Consider the following 18332-nt stretch of genomic DNA (forward strand, 5'->3'; position numbering starts at 1 on the left):
CCGCCGAAGAAATAGAAAAGTTACGCCAAAAATATTATAGACAATTTATATATTAATAAGATTTTTCAATAGAGATCTAATTCAAACAGAACTTTTCCTAGCAAGTGGCTGCGTAGATTAGATTTTCATTTAATATCTTTGTAATAAATGTACAACGTATGAAATTTGAATAAATATAATGGCTATTCGCCTAATTTTATTTTAAATTTGTCTTTTGTTTGTTGCAATTATGGAAAAAAAATTAAAACAAAACTTTATAAAGTTAGGAAAAATTTTAACTTCTTAAACTTATTAAAAATATTATATTAACTTAAACTTAACATATATTTTTTTTAGTTAAAATTTCAAATATTTTAAGATATATTAAAACTTTAACTTATTAAAAAAGAGTTAATAAATTATATAAGTTAATATATATATAAAACTTATATATTAATGTCATTAAGTTAAACTTATATATTAATGTCATTAAGTAATATATATAATTTAAATTAAAATTTAAAACAAACTCTGTAGCAGTACGTTATGTTTCGGTAATGTTCCGGTGTCGCTCCGGTTCGATCCGACTCCACACCGGTAGCCAGCAGACTGGTCCGAACAAGGGGAAAATTCCGATATTCCGGTTTCGGTAACACCGATTCCGGCGAAGTAAAACGGTAAGGAAGCTCCAGTACCGATTTCGGTCCGTTGCCAGTTAGGAATATAGCGACGAAGCATAGAAACATGAAAAACTGGATGAACAACTGATAGATCAGGGGAAAAAGCCAACTCATAAGTCACATCACCAACAGTCTGAAGAATCTCAAATGGACCAATATACCTGGGGCTAAGCTTGCCCCTCTTCCCAAACCTCATCACACCCTTCATGGGTGAAACTCGAAGGAAAACACGATCACCAACACCAAATCTCAAGGCACGAAGTCTACAATCAGCATAACACTACTGCCTACTCTGAGCCGCTCTAAGTCTATCCTAAATAATCCGGACCCTATCCAAAGACTCACGAAGCAAGTCCGTACCTCGAGGTCTCACCTCTGAAACATCAAGCCAACCTACTGGAGAGCGATAACGCCTACCATACAATGCCTCAAAAGGAGCCATATCAATACTGGAATGGTAGCTATTATTATATGCAAACTCTGCTAAAGCCAAATGCTGCTCCCACAGGCCACCAAAATCTATCACGCATACGCGAAGCATATCCTCCAAAACTTGTAAATTCCGCTTTGACTAGCCATCAGTCTGAGGGTGAAACACTGTACTAAGATCCACTCGAGTACCCAACTCATCCTGAAAAGTTGTCAAAAAGTGAGATGTGAACACAGGACCTCGATCAGAAATAATGGACACCGGCACACCATGCAGACACACAATCTCACGAATGTAGATATGGGTCAACCTCTCAGCACTAAATGAGACCTGAACCGGAATAAAATGAGCTGACTTGGTCAATCGATCCACGATGACCCAAACACTGTCAGAACCATGAGATGTACAAGGCAAACCAGTCACAAAGTCCATAGTGATGCGTTCCCACTTCCACTCAGAAATGGGTAACCTCTGAAGCAAACCACCAGGTCTCATATGCTCGGCCTTCACCTGCTGACAACATAGGCAACGAGCCACAAAATCTGCTATATCTCACCTCATACCACCCCACCAATAGTGCTGTCTCAAATCACGATACATCTTAGTCACACCTGGATGGATGGAATATCTGAAACAATGGGCCTCCTCAAAGATCAACCTAATCCAGTCACCCACTTTCAGCACACAAACTCGGCCTTCAATCCGCAAAACTCCATCTGAATCAAGTCAGGCTTCCTTAGCCTCTCCACCCAATACCTTGTCTTGAATCGACCTCAATCCAACATCATCAAACTGATGAGCTCGGATCTACTCCATCAAAGAAGATCTAGCATCCACAAATGCCAAAACACGCCCCGGTGTCGAAATATCAAGTCTAACCTTCTGGTTAGCTAAAGACTGAACCTCTAAGGCCAAAGGCCTCTCCTGGGTCAAAAGATGCGCCAAGCTACCCATGCTAGCCGACTTTCGGCTCAAGGCATCCGCAACAACATTAGCCTTGCCCGGATGGTAGAGAATAGTCAAGTCCTAATCCTTAAGCAACTCAAGCCAACGGCGCTGCCTCATATTAAGATCTCGCTGAGTAAAGAAGTACTGAAGGCTACGATAATCAGCAAAAAATCTCACAACGGACTCCATACAAGTAATGCCTCCACAACTTCAAGGCAAACACAACTGCAAACAACTCCAAATCATGGGTAGGATAATTCCTCTCATGAGGCTTCAATTGACGAGATGCATAATCAATTACCTTGCCCTCCTGCATTAACACAACACCTAACCCAACACCTGAAGTATCACAAAAGACAGTAAAGCCCACGCCCTCCTTAGGCAAAGCTAATATAGGAGCTGAAGTCAACAAATCCTTGAGCTTCAGGAAGCTCGCCTCACAAGCATCGGACCACTGAAAAGAAATCTTCTGGGTCAACTTGGTCAATGGAGCTGCAATGGATGAAAACCCCTCAATGAAACGTCGATAATACCCGGCCAAGCCAACAAAACTCTGAATCTCAGTGGGCGAAGTAGGTCTAGCCCAGTCACGAACCGCTGCAACCTTGGCTGGATCAACCATAATACCTTTCTTAGTCACCACATGACCTAAGAAAGAAACAGACTCTAATCAAAACTCGCACTTAGAGAACTTAGCATACAACTCCTCATCCCTCAATCTCTGAAGCACAATTCGCAAATGCTCCTCATGCTCAACCTCACTCTTGGTATAAACCAAGATATCATCTATAAATACAATAACAAAGGAGTCAAGATACGATCGAAACACTCGGTTCATCAACTCCATGAACGCGACAAGGGCATTGGTCAACCCGAAGGACATGACCAAGAACTCATAATGACCATATCGAGTCCAAAAAACAGTTTCGGAGTATCCGAACCTCTAATCCTCAACTGGTGATAACCAAACCTCAAATCATCTTCGAAAACACCACAGCACCCTGGAGCTGATCAAATAAATCATCAATGCGAGGAAAAGGATACTTATTCTTAACCGTCACCTTATTCAACTGCCGAAAATCAATATACATCCGCATAGACCCATCTTTTTTCTTCACAAACAAGACAGGTGCACCCCAAGGCCCTTATCCAACAACTCCTACAACTGATCCTTCAATTCCTTCAACTCTGTTGGGGCCATCCTGTAAGGAGGGATAGAAATGGGCTTGGTGCCCGGCTCAACATCAATGGCAAAATCAATATCTCGTTCTGGAGGCATACCAGGCAAGTCCGTAGGGAACACGTCCATAAACTCACGGACAATACGAATAGAATCCAAAGAAGGAGGCGAAACAACACTGGTGTCACGAATATGGGCCAAGTAAGATAAACATCCCCTCTCAAGCTAATTTACGAGCCTAAACATAAGATATAATCCTCTTAGGACCCGAATGAAGTGCACCCTTCTAAGGTATCCTTGGCACACCTGGCAAAGCTAAAGTCACGGTCTTGGCAAAAGAATCTAAGACAGAATGATAAGGAGACAACCAATCCATAAATAACATCAAAATCGATCATATCTAACACAAGCAAGTTTATCAAAGTCTTACGCTGGCAAAAGTCATTACACAAGATCGATGAGCCTGATCCACCATTAAAGAATCACCTACCGGGGTGGATACACAAATAGGCATGGCAAAAGGCTCACTAACAGAATCAAAACCCGAAGCAAAATATACTGACACATAGGAGAAAGTCGACCCAGGATCAAATAATACAGATACAGGTCTGAAACAAACGGGGACAATACCTGTAATCACAGCATCAGAAGCCTCTGCCTCAGGTCTGGCTGGTATAGCATAACACTAACCACGACCACTAGCTGCATGGATAGCCCCACAACCACCAACTACCTGAGTGGCCCCATGGCCACCCCCATGAGCTCTACTACCTCTACCCCTCGCAACTCTGGTAGCACCCCTACCTCTCGCAGATGAAATAGGAGTAGCTCGAATCACCCGGCGGGGACAGTCCCTGGCCACATGGTCAATCTCATCACATACATAACAACCTCTACGACTAGTCTCAATAGGAGAAGGTACGACTGGTCCCGAACGGCTACCCTGAACTGCTGGACTAGAAGGTACACCACCTGAACTCTGTAATGCCACCTGCACTGGCCTACCATGGTATCCACGAGAACCTCTAAAATTTCTGCCTCGAGAGCTCCGACTACTGAACTCACCAAAATGTCGCGCCTTCTTGGCGCCTCCATGAGATGCACTAAGAATACCCTCTATCATCTTAACATGATCCACAATACTCTGAAAAGAAGCCCCAAACACAACCATTAGAGATGTAGCCAACTGAAGAGAGACATCCAAACTCTTCACGAACTTTCGAATCTTCTCAGACTCGGTAGAAATGCTATCATAGGAATATCTGGATAGGGCATAGAAGTGTGCCTTATACTCAGCAACTGTCATGGAGCCTTGCTCCAAATGATCAAACTCGTCCCGCATACGGTCTCTCAAACTGAAAGGCACAAATCTCTCTAGGAAAGCCTCAGTGAACTGATCCCAAGTCATCTAGGGAGATTCACGGGGTCTACAACTGACAAGCGACCTCCACTAATCTCTCGCTGCATCTCTCAACTGATAAAAGGTATAAGCAAACTCCATGAGACTCGAGTGAACCCAAATTGTGCAACTTCTCTCGGCAATCAATCAAAAACTCATAGGCATCCCCGCCCACTGCGCCACCAAATCTGGGAGGACCCAACCGAGTAAACCTCTCGAACCTTTTCTGATCCTTAGAAGACATCACTGCACTAGCCATGAAAGGGGGGCATAGTAAATCTGGCAGACCATGATCCCATCTGGGGAGGTAACATGGATGAAAACTGGGCTCCTGATCTCGGAACCCCATGTCAGATGTCGGCACTGAAGGTGGAATAGGACTCGGGGTCTAAGGAGTACCCAAACCAGAAGCAGGTACGACAGGAGGATCCACACTCTGAATTGGAGGAACACCCGTCATAACCAAAGGAGAACCCTCTAGACGAGTCGACAGATGCACCAACATCCCTCCAACACTGGGGCAGACGAACTCTGAAGAACTGGAGTAGGTCCCACCCCTCCAACCTGGTCAACACGAGGCTCAGGAGAGAGTCCCCTAGCACTCCTCCTAGACGGGGCTGCACCACGGGGCCATCCCCTCCCTCGAGTCCGTCCACAACTCGAGGCTCGCCCTCTGGGTGAAGGCTCTGCATCACTACTCTCGCGAGACCTAGTCAGCACCATATGCGCAGAAAGAGTGAAACATAACTCAGAACACAAGATATGGAAGAACTTCGAACGGTAAGGAATAAAAATAAGGAAAGTTTCCTAAAGACATCCTATAGCCTCTCGAAGATAGATACGAACGTCTACGTACCGATCTGCAAGACTCAATTAGACATCTCGTTCTTACACCGTTGAGACCAATGAAACCTGGCTGCTTTGATACCAATTTTTCACGACCTAAAAACGAGGATAATGATGGCACTTGTCGCGGCATACCTTGACAAGTAACCCTATCACCCAAACTGATAAGAAAAGAGGAAAAGATAAAAAAATATCCCAAGGTAAGGCTTCTAGAACGAAGCCGAACCATATAAGTAATCATAACAATGCGGAAAAAACTTATCCAAAATACCAATCATGCCCAAAACCAGGTGTCAATAGTGTAAGAACTACTAATACAATCCAAGAGTCAAATACATCGGAAAAATAACCACAAAAGGAAAATATTTGTCTCTGAATACTAATAAAGACATAACTACTTTAGAAAGATAGAGGTGAACTTCGGACGCATGAATATCCAACCGCTACCTTGGAAGCTCTAGCAATTGCCCGAGTCAAGAAATTTGAGGCGCACTCGAGCTAGGACCTGCACCGAAAGGGCGCAGTAGGCATGAGTACGGTCCACTTGTACTCATTAGGCATCATAGGCCGACCAAGCAAAGTAGTAAATAAAGCATACAAAATATACACTAAGGGCACGTCACCTGCAATTAGAAAATGTCCTACAACGGTAGCCCACACCGCTTGCACTAATAGTTCTAATATATATATATCACATATATTACAACGACACACCAAGATATAGAACACAAGTATACATTATGTCACATATAAATAGAACAATAGAGAACATGTAGATACAAAATCATCAAATACAACTAAAGGAAGATAAGACAAATACATAAATGACACGTCAATAAGGCAATACAACACAACATAAATACAATAAAGTAATTGCAATGTATGTGATGATGATGATGATGCATGAAGTCGTCACACAACCTCAGGGATCCTCGCACAATCCCCGTATACACCTACGGAGCTAAAGCTTCCCGACGTAGGGCCCATGGGGGGTTCGTCAACCCATAGACAATCCACATATCTTATATCTCCTTTCCGGCACATCCCTCGGAAAGGGTTTTATAAGGTGTTACCATATCTTTTAAAAAAGTGTTGCCAATGTTTCTCAGATGTTGCCACGGTGGTACCAATGTTTCATGAATGAGTATGATATGAAGATGTAATGCTCACAACCAATCACAATGACTATTTCCACAACCAACCACATGATATATTTCCACAACCAACCACAATGATACATTTCCACAACCACATGAGCCAATATTCACTCATTATTTTCGTTTCATCCATGAATTTCCACATGTCCCATATGTCAATAAAGTATGAATATAATCACAATACACCAATGGTACCACATTAAATATTTTAATAACACAATACAATTATTCACATGTATTCAAGGCTATCAATATCACATAGGACCCCACACGGTCACACATATCACATAATAACTCAATTTCGATAATTACACCACATATAGGCCCCCACACGGGCACAACACATAAATTCTCATTTTCATAATTAGTTTCCACCCTTAACATGCATTTTGTATCATCATTTACTACCCAGCCCAGTTTGAAAGAGTTAAGCCATAACCTACCTCGAAAGCCGAAACCGGTCCGCTACATTTGACCCCGCGACCTTACTTTTCACGAACAATCCCGAACTCTACTAAAAACATCAAATATGAAATCTCCGCGTCAAAACAAAACCAACGACACTCATATCGACAACTTTTGATTTGGGGTCAAAACGGACCCCCAAAATAAGTTTCCGAAAAAGAAGGGCAAAATTGAAACTTTACTTCAAAAATATGTTTCCCATATTTTTAGGAACCTACAACTGAAAACCCAAGTTAAATCGAGTCAAAAACGTGGTTCAAATCGAAGAAAAATCATTTTTGAGCTTTACCGAGTAAAATCTTTGAAATTCGGGTTAAAATCAAGAATTGGAGTTGTTTTGAAGGTTAAATTGATGAAAAACTAGTAATTATGAGATAAAAATATCATTCAAGTGAAAAGAGTGAAATTTTGTTTAAAATCATGCCCTAATATTTTTGGGATTTTGAGGAAATTATTAAGAAAAAAGGGTGAATTCTTACCTTAAATCCGTAATAAAATCAAGAAATTGATGTTAATCTATCTTCCCAAACTCCCACAAGCTTCACTTTTAAGCTCTCAGACTGTTTAGGGTTTAACTCTCAAGAGGCAAGATGAAAAATGAGCAAAATGACCCAAAAACTATTTATAAGTGCAGAAAATCTGCACTAAAATGAACCAAAAAGCTGCAGTTTTTTTTTTTGGTTAAAGTTCACTCCGGACTTCGACATGGTGCCCGGAATTCGTTCGGAGTCCGATACATGCAAACGAACTATGCAACCACACTAAATTCGACGTTCTGGACGCGATGGCGATATCAGATTTTCAAAAAAATATCTTTTCACAAAGTTGACCCCCGAAATCCGAAATTACAATTTTCCAAACCGAGGGTTGAAATGAGATTTAAAAGCCGTAAAATCATACCAAACATGCTAACACCCTAAAATTGACATTCTGGATCTGTTGGCGAAGTTGGATTTTCCATCCGAGGTCGTTTTGATCAAATGTGGGTCTCACATCCATATTTTCAATTTTTCAACTTTCCAACCAATAGGTCGAAATGAGCTCGGGTGCACCGGGACCCGAACCAAAGGTCTACCTAGCCTAAAATCGATATTCCGGAGCTACTGGTGCAGTCCGTTTGGCCATCCGTCACACGGATCAAAAGATATCCACATAAATCCAAAATAAGGCTCTCGAAGCCATCAAAAACCACAACAACATACGCAGTATATTGCATAAATGATATCAAAAACCACAATATTGCATAAATGATATCAAAATGCATCAAAAATCATGTCAATCACTCCCACACCCCAAAAATATCATAATGCAACTACACAAAGGGGTAAAACAGTCAAATCACACAAAATCAAAAATTTCACCTATTTCATCAAATTTTTAGGTCGTTACAAACTTAGTCCTTCTTTTTTTTTTTAATCAAGCTACTTAGTCTTGCTACATCCTCCCACTTAACAAGCCTCACTGTGCTAATGTTCTTTCATTCAGGTTATTCATTGTGCTCTCATTTCATAATCATTACTTTGACCTCCATGATTACCAATCCCAATTCTCTCCCTCTCATCTGTCCTGTTCCTCTTCCTCGACTCTGATTTCCTTTATTAGTGTTGTGAAAGACAGGCTTGAGGGACTCTAAAACCCCAAGGTTAGATGCAACACAAGATTGTCACTTAGCTTCATTTAGGCGGCACTCTTTAGCACGTGCATCACATTGCTGAAGCACGTGCCTTGTCACACATATGAGTTCTATCTAGAAAAGCAACAACAAATAATGGATATACTTAGCACAATAATGTACATTAATTGTTAATTAAGCAAATTGAATGAGATGCCAGTAACCGGAAGGAGGAACATATGGATTTATTATGTGGAAACTAATCTGGGAACCTATAACTGTGTATCAATCAGAAACTTAAAAGTAATTTTTTTAATTGATTGACGTCTTAATTGTCGTTTCTTTCGTCAATTCTGTGTCTATATAATTTTTAATTGTGTTTCTAGTTAGGATGACGAGGAGAAGAGGGTAAGCAGGGAGAAGTACAAGTTAGCTAAGAAGGAGGCTAAGGTAGAAGCTACGGCTGCTAAGACAACAGCCTTCGAGAGTTTGTATAAGGGGATAGAAGAGAAAGGCGGGGAGAAAAGCTTGTTAAGGCTGGCCAAGACTAGGGAGCGAAAGGGTAAGGATCTGGACCAAGTGAAGTGTATTAAGGGGGAGGATGGCAGAGTATTGGTGGGACGACGTCCTTATAAAGGAAAGATGGCAGTCTTATTTTCATAGGCTCTTGAATGGGGGGGGGACAGAGGTGTTATGCTAGGGGAGTTGGAGCACTCCGGGGAGCATCGCGATTTTAGCTATTGTCGGCGTTTTAAGGTTGAGAAGGTAAGAGAGGCTATCCGCAAAATGCGAAGGGGCAGGGCGACGAGGCCCGACGAGATCCCGGTGGATTTTTGGAAGTTTTCTGGCGGGGCAGGGTTAAGGTGGCTGACAAACTTGTTCAACAACATTTTCAAGTCCGCAAAGATGCCCGAGGCGTGGAGATGGAGCACGATGATTCCTTTATATGAGAACAAGGGTAACATTCAGAGTTGCAACAACTACTGGGGTATTAAGTTGTTGAGTCACACGATGAAGACTTGGGAGAGGGTGGTGGAGCGGAGCTGAGGAAGATTGTGTCTATTTCTAAGAATCAATTTGGGTTTATGCCTGGTCGCTCCACGACTGAGGCAATTCACCTAGTGCGGAGACTGATAGAGCAGTATAGAGAGAGGAAGAGGGATCTGCACATGGTGTTTGTTAACTTGGAAAAGGCGTATGACAAGATCCCAAGGGAGGTTCTTTGGAGATGCTAGGAGACGAGGGGGTCCCTGTGGCATACATTCGAGAAGTTAAGGACATGTATGAGGGGCGAAGACTAGGGTGAGGACGGTGGGAAAAGATTTCGAGCATTTCCCAATCTTGACAGGGTTACACCAGGGATCAACTCTTAGCCCTTTTTTATTCGTTTTGGTGATGGATGTGTTGACGCGGAGTATACAAAGCAAGGTGTCTTGGTGTATGCTTTTTGCGGTGATGCAGTTTTGATTGATGAGTCCCGACAAGGTGTTACTGATAAGCTGGAGGTTTGGAGACAAAGCTGGACTCTAAAGTTTTCCGGTTGAGTAGGACCAAGACAGAGTACTGGAGTGCAAGTTTAGTGACTCAACGCAAGAGGACGAGGTGGTAGTGAAGTTGGATTCCCAGACAGTTTGTAAAAGGTATTTTACGTATCTTGGGTCGACCATTCAAGGGAATGGAGAGATAGATGAGGATGTCTCTCACCGTATTAGGGCAGGTTGGATGAAATGGAGGCTCGCTTCGGGAATTTTATGCGATAAAAAGGTGCCCCCAAGCTGAAGGGAAAATTCTATAAAGTTACAGTCAGGCCGGCTATGTTATATGGAGCTGAGTGTTGGCCAGTTAAGAATTCTCATATCCAAAAATTGAAGGTGGCTGAAATGAGGATGTTGCGTTGGATGTGTGGTTTTACTAGGGCTGACAGGATTAGGAATGAAATTATTCGGGAGGTGGGAGTGGAGTCGGTGGAGGATAAAATGCGGGAAGTGAGATTGAGATGGTTTGGCCATGTGATGAGGAGGGGCGCGGATGCCCTGGTTCGTAGGTGTAAGAGGTTGGCCTTGGATGATTTCAAGCGGGGTAGGGGTAGACCTAAGAAATACTAGAGTGAAGTGATTAGACGTGACATAGAGCAGTTACAGTTGACTAAGGACATGATCCTGGATAGGAAGGTATGGAGGAAAAACATTACGATAGAGGGTTAAGGTAGGTGGATGAGTCATAGACAGTAGGTAGGAGGGCTTGGGTGTCTTTTGTTTGACAGTGTTGCATATTTTTGTGGATAGCATATCTATGTTTTTTATCGTGTTCTATGCTTTTGATGTTTTTATATACTGTCCTTTGTCTTGAGCCGGGGATCTATCGGAAACAACCTCTCTACTTCGTTATAGGTAGTGGTATGGTCTGCGTACACTCTATCCTCCCCAGACCCCACGATGTGGGAATCTACTGGGTTTGTTGTTGTTGTTGTTATAGTTAGACTTCCTTGCATTACATTTATTTTAGTTTTCCTTAAAATAAATTTCGCTTGGTAGCTCTATGTGCTTTTTGCCTTTGATAACACAACATTAGTTGGAAGTTGCATTATCTAACATAAAAGACCAAATTTGAGAAGTACGCAAAAAGAGAGGAACGAAAATGTAATGTTACATGAGAAAAAAGGTCAACTACTCAGCCCTCAAGCTGCTCCCGCACCTTTTTAGCACTTTGTAGTTAGTATTTGAGCTGGCTAGTTGAGAATCAAAGAATTGACAAAAGCAACTTTCTTTCAACACTCTGTACTTACACTTACCACTTGGAAACTAGTTTTTCTATTTTAGTTTCCTTGGTACCCACCTTCCCTCATCTAACAAAAGGAATGAAACAAGAAAAGTGGTTCTTTTTTATCTATTCAATTGACCAGTTGTATCACTCCTCAGTCTCCCAACAATTTACTGTTGTAATTATTTGCAGTTATTTCATTGTAGTAGTTAATTGCGATTTCTTAGTCCAGTGGTAGCTTTTCCTTCATAGTAGTTTGTAGTTTCTCATTCCAGTAATGTTAGGAAGTCATGTCCTAGTTTCTAGGGGTAATTATCTTATCAGTATTGTATTAGAACTCTATGTTTATTAGATGAAAGGTAAGCAGAAAAGTCATTTTAGTTTATGAGTACTTTAACTCAAGATATTGCAGGTTCTCTCTTAATAAACCAGCACCATAGGTTGTAGGAAGAAAACATCTAATTTCATCTTGTAACGTCCCATAACTACATCCATATTAGGGAACCGTAACAACTTGGTATCAGAGCCGGGAGTTATGGAAGACCAAATTCAACATCAACTGGCACAAATGCTAAACCTGTTCGAAGTAGAACGTGCAACCAATTGAGCCAGACAGGAAGCAATAAATGCTCGCTTGGATGCACTCACAAAGGATTTAGCAAATTCAAAGGTCGATTCTGAATCAACTAAATATACCAGTCGGTTGGAAGGGTAAAACTAGAGTGGCAGGAGGGTCAGGATCAGAAGCTGAAGGAAGTCCCATCATTCCTCGACATACAAAGTTGGATTTCCTACGATTAATGGCCAAGACGACCCTTTGGGATGGTTGAACATATGTGAACACTTCTTTCGACACCAACAAACTCCAAAAAAGAAAAGGCTGGACTTGCTTCTTTTCATTTGGAGGGGAATGCACAACTTTGGTTTCTTCAACTAGAGACAGATATGCGTCAATAATCTTGGGATGAATTCAAACATCATTGTAACCTTCATTTTAGGCCACCAATTAGAAGTCAGAAGTTAGGAGAATTGGCTAACTGCCTATATGGGATTGCTTATTTCCCAAAATAAGCACTTATTTTGAGAAAAAAGCACTTTATTTTTAAAACAAGGGTGTTTGATAAACTTGCAAAAGTGCTTTTGAAAAGAAGCAGGAGCAATTTTTCTGCTTCTGAGAAGAAGCAAAAAATTTCTACTTTTCAAAAAAAGTAGAAGCAGAAGCAGAAAATTATTTTTTCATAACAAAAATATCCCTATCACTAACACTCTCTTTCTCTCTCTCACACACATATATATCTTTTTAATTAATTAACATATCTTATAAGTTTGATTAAAATTTGATTTTAAAATTTTATACTTCATGCTTACATCATAATTCTTTATTTTATTTTATGATTTCTATATTATTATTATTTTATTTTCACTTATTTGGTTTAAATAAATTTGAAAATATCATTGATGATGATGACCGAAGAATATATAACTTTTTATTTTTTATTATTAGCGATAACAAATGACAGATGGATCATGTTACGAGATTAAATGGTATTTTGACAGTACTTGTAAAAAAAAATTCGAATATTTAATTTTAAATAAATAATTCATGAAAAATGACATATTTGTTACCATGTAGTGTGCATATATGAAAATGATGATTGCTTATTCTTAGTAAATTTTGACACAATAAAAACATGTTAAAAAAAAAAATAACAAATAACAGAGAGAATCTTATTTGCTCCTACGCTCAAATGCCATCTTTTAAATTCGACACTCAAGTTCGTCTTGTTACAACTACTATGGCTATACATAATTTCATACAACAATGTTCTACTACTGATAAAGACTTTAACTATTATGCAAACGAAGACATCATCACAAAGATCGAAGAAGGAGATAAGCCTTCTAGTATACCTTCAGAAATACGAGATAGATTTCTACTAGTATGAAGACATTGTGTGATAAAATTAGAGATGAGATCGTTGAGAATTTTTATAATGTATGATAGACTAATTATTGTTGTCGTTAATTTTTTCATATGTAGTGATCTAATTTATGGAATAATTTTTATATTTATTTTTGTTTGATGTTTTTAATTAATATTTGAATAATTTAAGAAATATATCATTATTTAATATTTTTTAATGAATTTATGTATATAAATATTGATTGAAAATTTTAGAGTACGTACTTTTTGATTAAATAAAAATAAAATTTTAATTAAAAATGTTATAATAGATATTTAAAATAAATTTTCTCTACAAATTATTTTAGTAGTAAAAGTCTATTGATACATGTCATTTTGGTCATTTGACTCAAAAAAAGCACTTCTTGGAAAATATTATCCAAACACAATTTGTTTATCAAAAACACTTTTCAAATGAATTTACCAAACAAAAATTACTTTTTTTTAAAAGCACTTTTCAGAAAAGCTATTTTATAAAAGTGATTCTCAAATAAGCAGTTTTCTAACAACAATCCCAAACGGGCTCTAAGTTACACCAAATCGGGTCTATGGCAGATTACCAAGAAAAGTTGGAGCAGTTAGTTTCGCCGGCTAGTATCGCAAAGAATTGAACTCTATATCGGCGACCTTGTTGATAATATAGCAATTGAGGTCGAGTTGCATAAGACTCCATATTTGGTTACGACGATGAGTTTATCCCAACTTTATGAACGCAACGAACAACCATTTGTTCGCAATTGTTAGATGCTTGCATATTAACGACAACAAATTTCTCACCTCAACAACATGCCAGATTTGTGAAGAAACTGACTAGATCTAACAGGAGGAAAGATGACTTAAGGAACTTTGTTTCAATTGTAATGAACTGCTCACCCAAAGTCCTCAATGCAAGAAATTATTATGGATTAACTCTATACACAATGTGGAAGAATTTTCTGAAATAGAGGGAAATACTAATACTTTCCACACTTAGTGCTTGAGGACAAGCACAATTTCAAGGTGGGGAATAATGTTTCCACACTTAGTGCTTGAGGACAAGCACAATTTGAAGGTGGGGAATAATGTTTCGGCACTTAATGCTTGAGTACAAGCACAATTTGAAGGAGGGGAATAATTTTATTACTCCTTAGTCTCCCAACAATTAACTGTAGTAGTTATTTGCAGTTACTTCTTTGTAATAGTTAAGTGCAGTTCCTTAGACCCGTTGTAGTTTTTTATTTGTAGCAGTTTGTAGTTTCTCATTCCAGTAATATTAGGAAATCATGTCCTAGTTTCTAGGGTAGTTATCTTATCAATATTGTATTAAAACTCTATGTTTGTTCCATGAAAGGTAACCAGAAAAATCATTTCAGTTTTTGAGTACTTTAACTCAAGAAATGGCAGGTTCTCTCTTAACGAACCAGCACCATAGGTCATAGGAAGAAAACATATCAGGGGACCGTAACACCAGCCTACTGGATGAAGCTAGGGGTAACAGGAAACACAACATGGTATAGAAAGATACCTCTGAGCAAACTTTTCGGCTCGCAAAGGAGCATCTGGAACAGTGTCATCACTCTCGGCCCTCTTCCTGCATTTATTAACAACAAACAAGAAAATTGATGGGTAATTCAGTGGATCAAAACACTGCACCACAAACAGACACCAAAGGGCGTTTTTGGCCATGAAATTTTTTTATTTTTTCCCAGAGTTGAACTCCTGAAAACATATTTGGCCATAAAATTCCGGAAAATCAGTTGAATTCCTGAACTATTTGAATGGTGTTTTCACTTTTTCCACCCCAAATTACTCTCGAAGATTAAAACACAACTCCACTTTGTATCAACGGTAAAACACAACTCCATTTTCAAATACCATTTTTCATTTTGAAAAAAAAAAAGGTACTTTTTTTATGCAAATACTCACAATTTTCATGGCCAAACTCCCCCTAAATTTATCCTCTTAAAGATGAAAACAATACATGTCATCAACCACTAAACGCAGTTCAATTCCAATGCAGTATAATGAGATATACAATCATTTCAGGCAAATTAGCTTAATAAGATGCATATCATATCCAAAAAAAAATTATGATGGACAAATCACATCATTTCTGGAATCTACAACTGGAAGTGTAATTGGAAGAGTAAAAAACAAAATACCTAAAAGAAGGGATGGAATTCATAAAAAGGTAGATCCAGGAAAGCTCAGTAGGGGTTGGCTTTTTTGGATTATCGGAAGGGAACCTGTAAGGAATGGTACATGTTCGGTAATTTGATTCAATCGGTGTCATTAGCAATGGAAAAGGCACCAGTTCACCCGAGCTCTCCATTTTTTCACTAGTGATCACGGATACCTCTTCTACTGAATCCAATGCCAAAATAACTCAGTCGGAGTCCACAGAATATTTTGAAAATTGAACAAAAGAGTATTTTAAGTCTATTTAAATGGTGATATAACCAAAGCCAAGGGTCAAAATCCTTTACAAAATTAATTAAAATAATTAAGATCAAATTAACATTTTCAAAACTTATAATCTTTTTTAAAATACAAATCAATTCACAAGTCTAATTTAATAATTGTATAATAAAAATAAAAGGATCAATCATTTCTCAAACAATATTAGTTTTAAAAAAAAAATTAAATGTTTCCTCTTCTCTTTCTCTCAACAACTCATATCCAACAACTCAAACTCTTTCCAACAGAGTGCCTCGAACAAGACACAACTGATCAATTTTGTTGTTATATTCGACCACTATCAGTTATTTGAAAACCCACATTCGACTTCCTTCTTCCTTGTAGTCATCTTTTTCTCTCTCTTTGCAGGTAAGGTCTTCTATATTTGTTGTTTTTGAAAAATTAGGATACTTTAGTGATACAGGAACAAACTATGGAATCAAAAACTAAATTATGATACAAAATCGAGAGAACAATAAAGGATGGATGGATGGATGAATGGATGGACAGACAGACAGACAGATAGACAGAGAGATAGACACACAGACAAACGTAGACCAAAGAGTGTATCAAACCCAAAGAACTCCCTTATTGATTACCTACTAGCACCTAGCTCTTACGTAGACCACAAGGGAATCAGATTCCCAAGCAACCAACGTTTCTAAACGAAAGATCAAAACAAGCTAATCTAAAATTGCCACAAGCTAATCCAAGATTGCCAACCAGACAGACAAACAGACAGACAAATAGACAGATAGATAGATAGATAACAAAAGGGCAACCAAATAGTGTATCAAACCCAAAGACCTCCCTTATTGATTACCTACGAGCACCTAGCTCTTACGTAGACCACAAGGGAATCAGATTCCCAAGCAACCAACGTTTCTAAACGAAAGATCAAAACAAGCTAATCTAAAATTGCCACAAGCTAATCCAAGATTGCCAACCAGACAGACAAACAGACAGACAAATAGACAGATAGATAGATAGATAACAAAAGGGCAACCAAATAGTGTATCAAACCCAAAGACCTCCCTTATTGATTACCTACGAGCACCTAGCTCTTACGTAGACCACAAGGGAATCGGATTCCCAAGCAACCAACGTTTCTAAACGAAAGATCAAAACAAGCTAATTCAAGATTGCCACTCACTCACAAATGAGTAATCATTTATAATTCATCAAAAACTAAGGAAATGAAATGTCTAAGGGCTTATGTATAGTCTAGGGTTAATTATTACATCTTATGGGCCCAAAATTAATCCATTCGAGAAAGACAAGGCATAGAAGCCCACTAAGCATCCGCTTGAACAATTCTAAAGCATATGGGGCGCACATGAGGCGCATAGTGGACTGTTTTGACCCGCTCTAGTGGTTCTAAAGCGGATTGGGTGCACCTCAAAAGCATATGGGGCGCATGTCATCTTTCGAGGGCTTTCTAGCCGCGTTTTGCCTTTCCTTGGCCTATCCAATGTCCCTTGAAATTTCTTGATCATCATAATCAACTAGTGAATACCTTTTGATAGCCACCAATAAGTCATCAAGTGTCTCTTGACCCATAAGAATCCTTTATGATGATCCGGAGGTCATTTGGATTGTATTATCCTCTCCTTCTTGAAGAAGATTTGTCCTTGAATCTACAATCTTTAAACATAAGAGAAGAACACACAACCAATATTTTCTCGAGGCACAAGGGCTAAAATCAAAACATCCACGCCAAAGAGACACTTGTTTTACATATAACCAAACATCTTTCAAGACAATGGAAAAGAAGTCAACATTTAAAGTGCAAAGGAGTTGGCTATGATAAGCATCAAGAAATTCTCCTAAGTTAGTTCCATTAACAAGATCGCCAAATAGCCTAAATATGAGAAAAATATCATCATGCTAAGGTTGCTCACACTTAAGATATAACCAAGCATCAAAATGATTAATCAAGGGTGTGTAACCCCATACGATAGAAGCTACTTGGTCATTCAAGAGATTTGGACAAGGGGAAAGACTAAAGGAACCATGGTAATCAATCAATAGCTTATGAAGGCTCACATGGGTTCCATGTCTCAATAAGCACATAACCCCTCTATAACACTCATTTTTGTTAGAGATCCTTCCCTTACACAACATAAGTCCCTCAAGTAGATTAAAAATCTTCAAGAAGGACTCTCCGCCATAGGGATGATTTCCAATAACCTCAATCATAGTTTGCTTGTCATCTTGACTAAGCACCAAGTGGGATGAATAAGAACCGCCACATTCCATATGGTCACTGGGTCAAATAAGTAGAGTGACCATATACATGGGTTAAACAACATTCCTCTCCCCCAAGAGTACCACCAATATTTTCAATACCATCACTCACTTGAGGTTCATTAACCACATCATAAACATCCTCAAGTGGTGGACTAGGTTCACACACAAGTTGGTCCACAAAATTTCCATAAAACAATGTACTATCACTCATTATAAGGGCTTTAACA

At 39.2% G+C, this 18332-nt stretch overlaps 1 protein-coding gene across 2 annotated transcripts in view; it reads right to left on the reverse strand.

Annotated features, from left to right (window-relative positions):
* The window catches only part of LOC107863942 (damage-control phosphatase At2g17340), a 39943-nt gene extending 23732 nt beyond the window's left edge, over positions 1–16211 (reverse strand). Inside the window, exons 1-2 of one of the 2 annotated variants that reach the window (XM_016710150.2) lie at positions 15561–16211; positions 14924–14989 (exon numbers count right to left, since the gene is read on the reverse strand). In XM_016710150.2, coding sequence (XP_016565636.2) covers positions 14924–14989; positions 15561–15730 — 236 coding nt within the window. In that variant the 5' untranslated portion in view covers positions 15731–16211. The remainder of the gene's footprint in view (positions 1–14923; positions 14990–15560) is intronic. The other variant, XM_016710151.2, reaches the window with a different exon arrangement.
* Positions 16212–18332: the final 2121 nt, after the last annotated feature.

Source organism: Capsicum annuum, chromosome 10 (genome assembly GCF_002878395.1).
Source record: "Capsicum annuum cultivar UCD-10X-F1 chromosome 10, UCD10Xv1.1, whole genome shotgun sequence".
Classification (NCBI taxonomy): domain Eukaryota; kingdom Viridiplantae; phylum Streptophyta; class Magnoliopsida; order Solanales; family Solanaceae; genus Capsicum; species Capsicum annuum.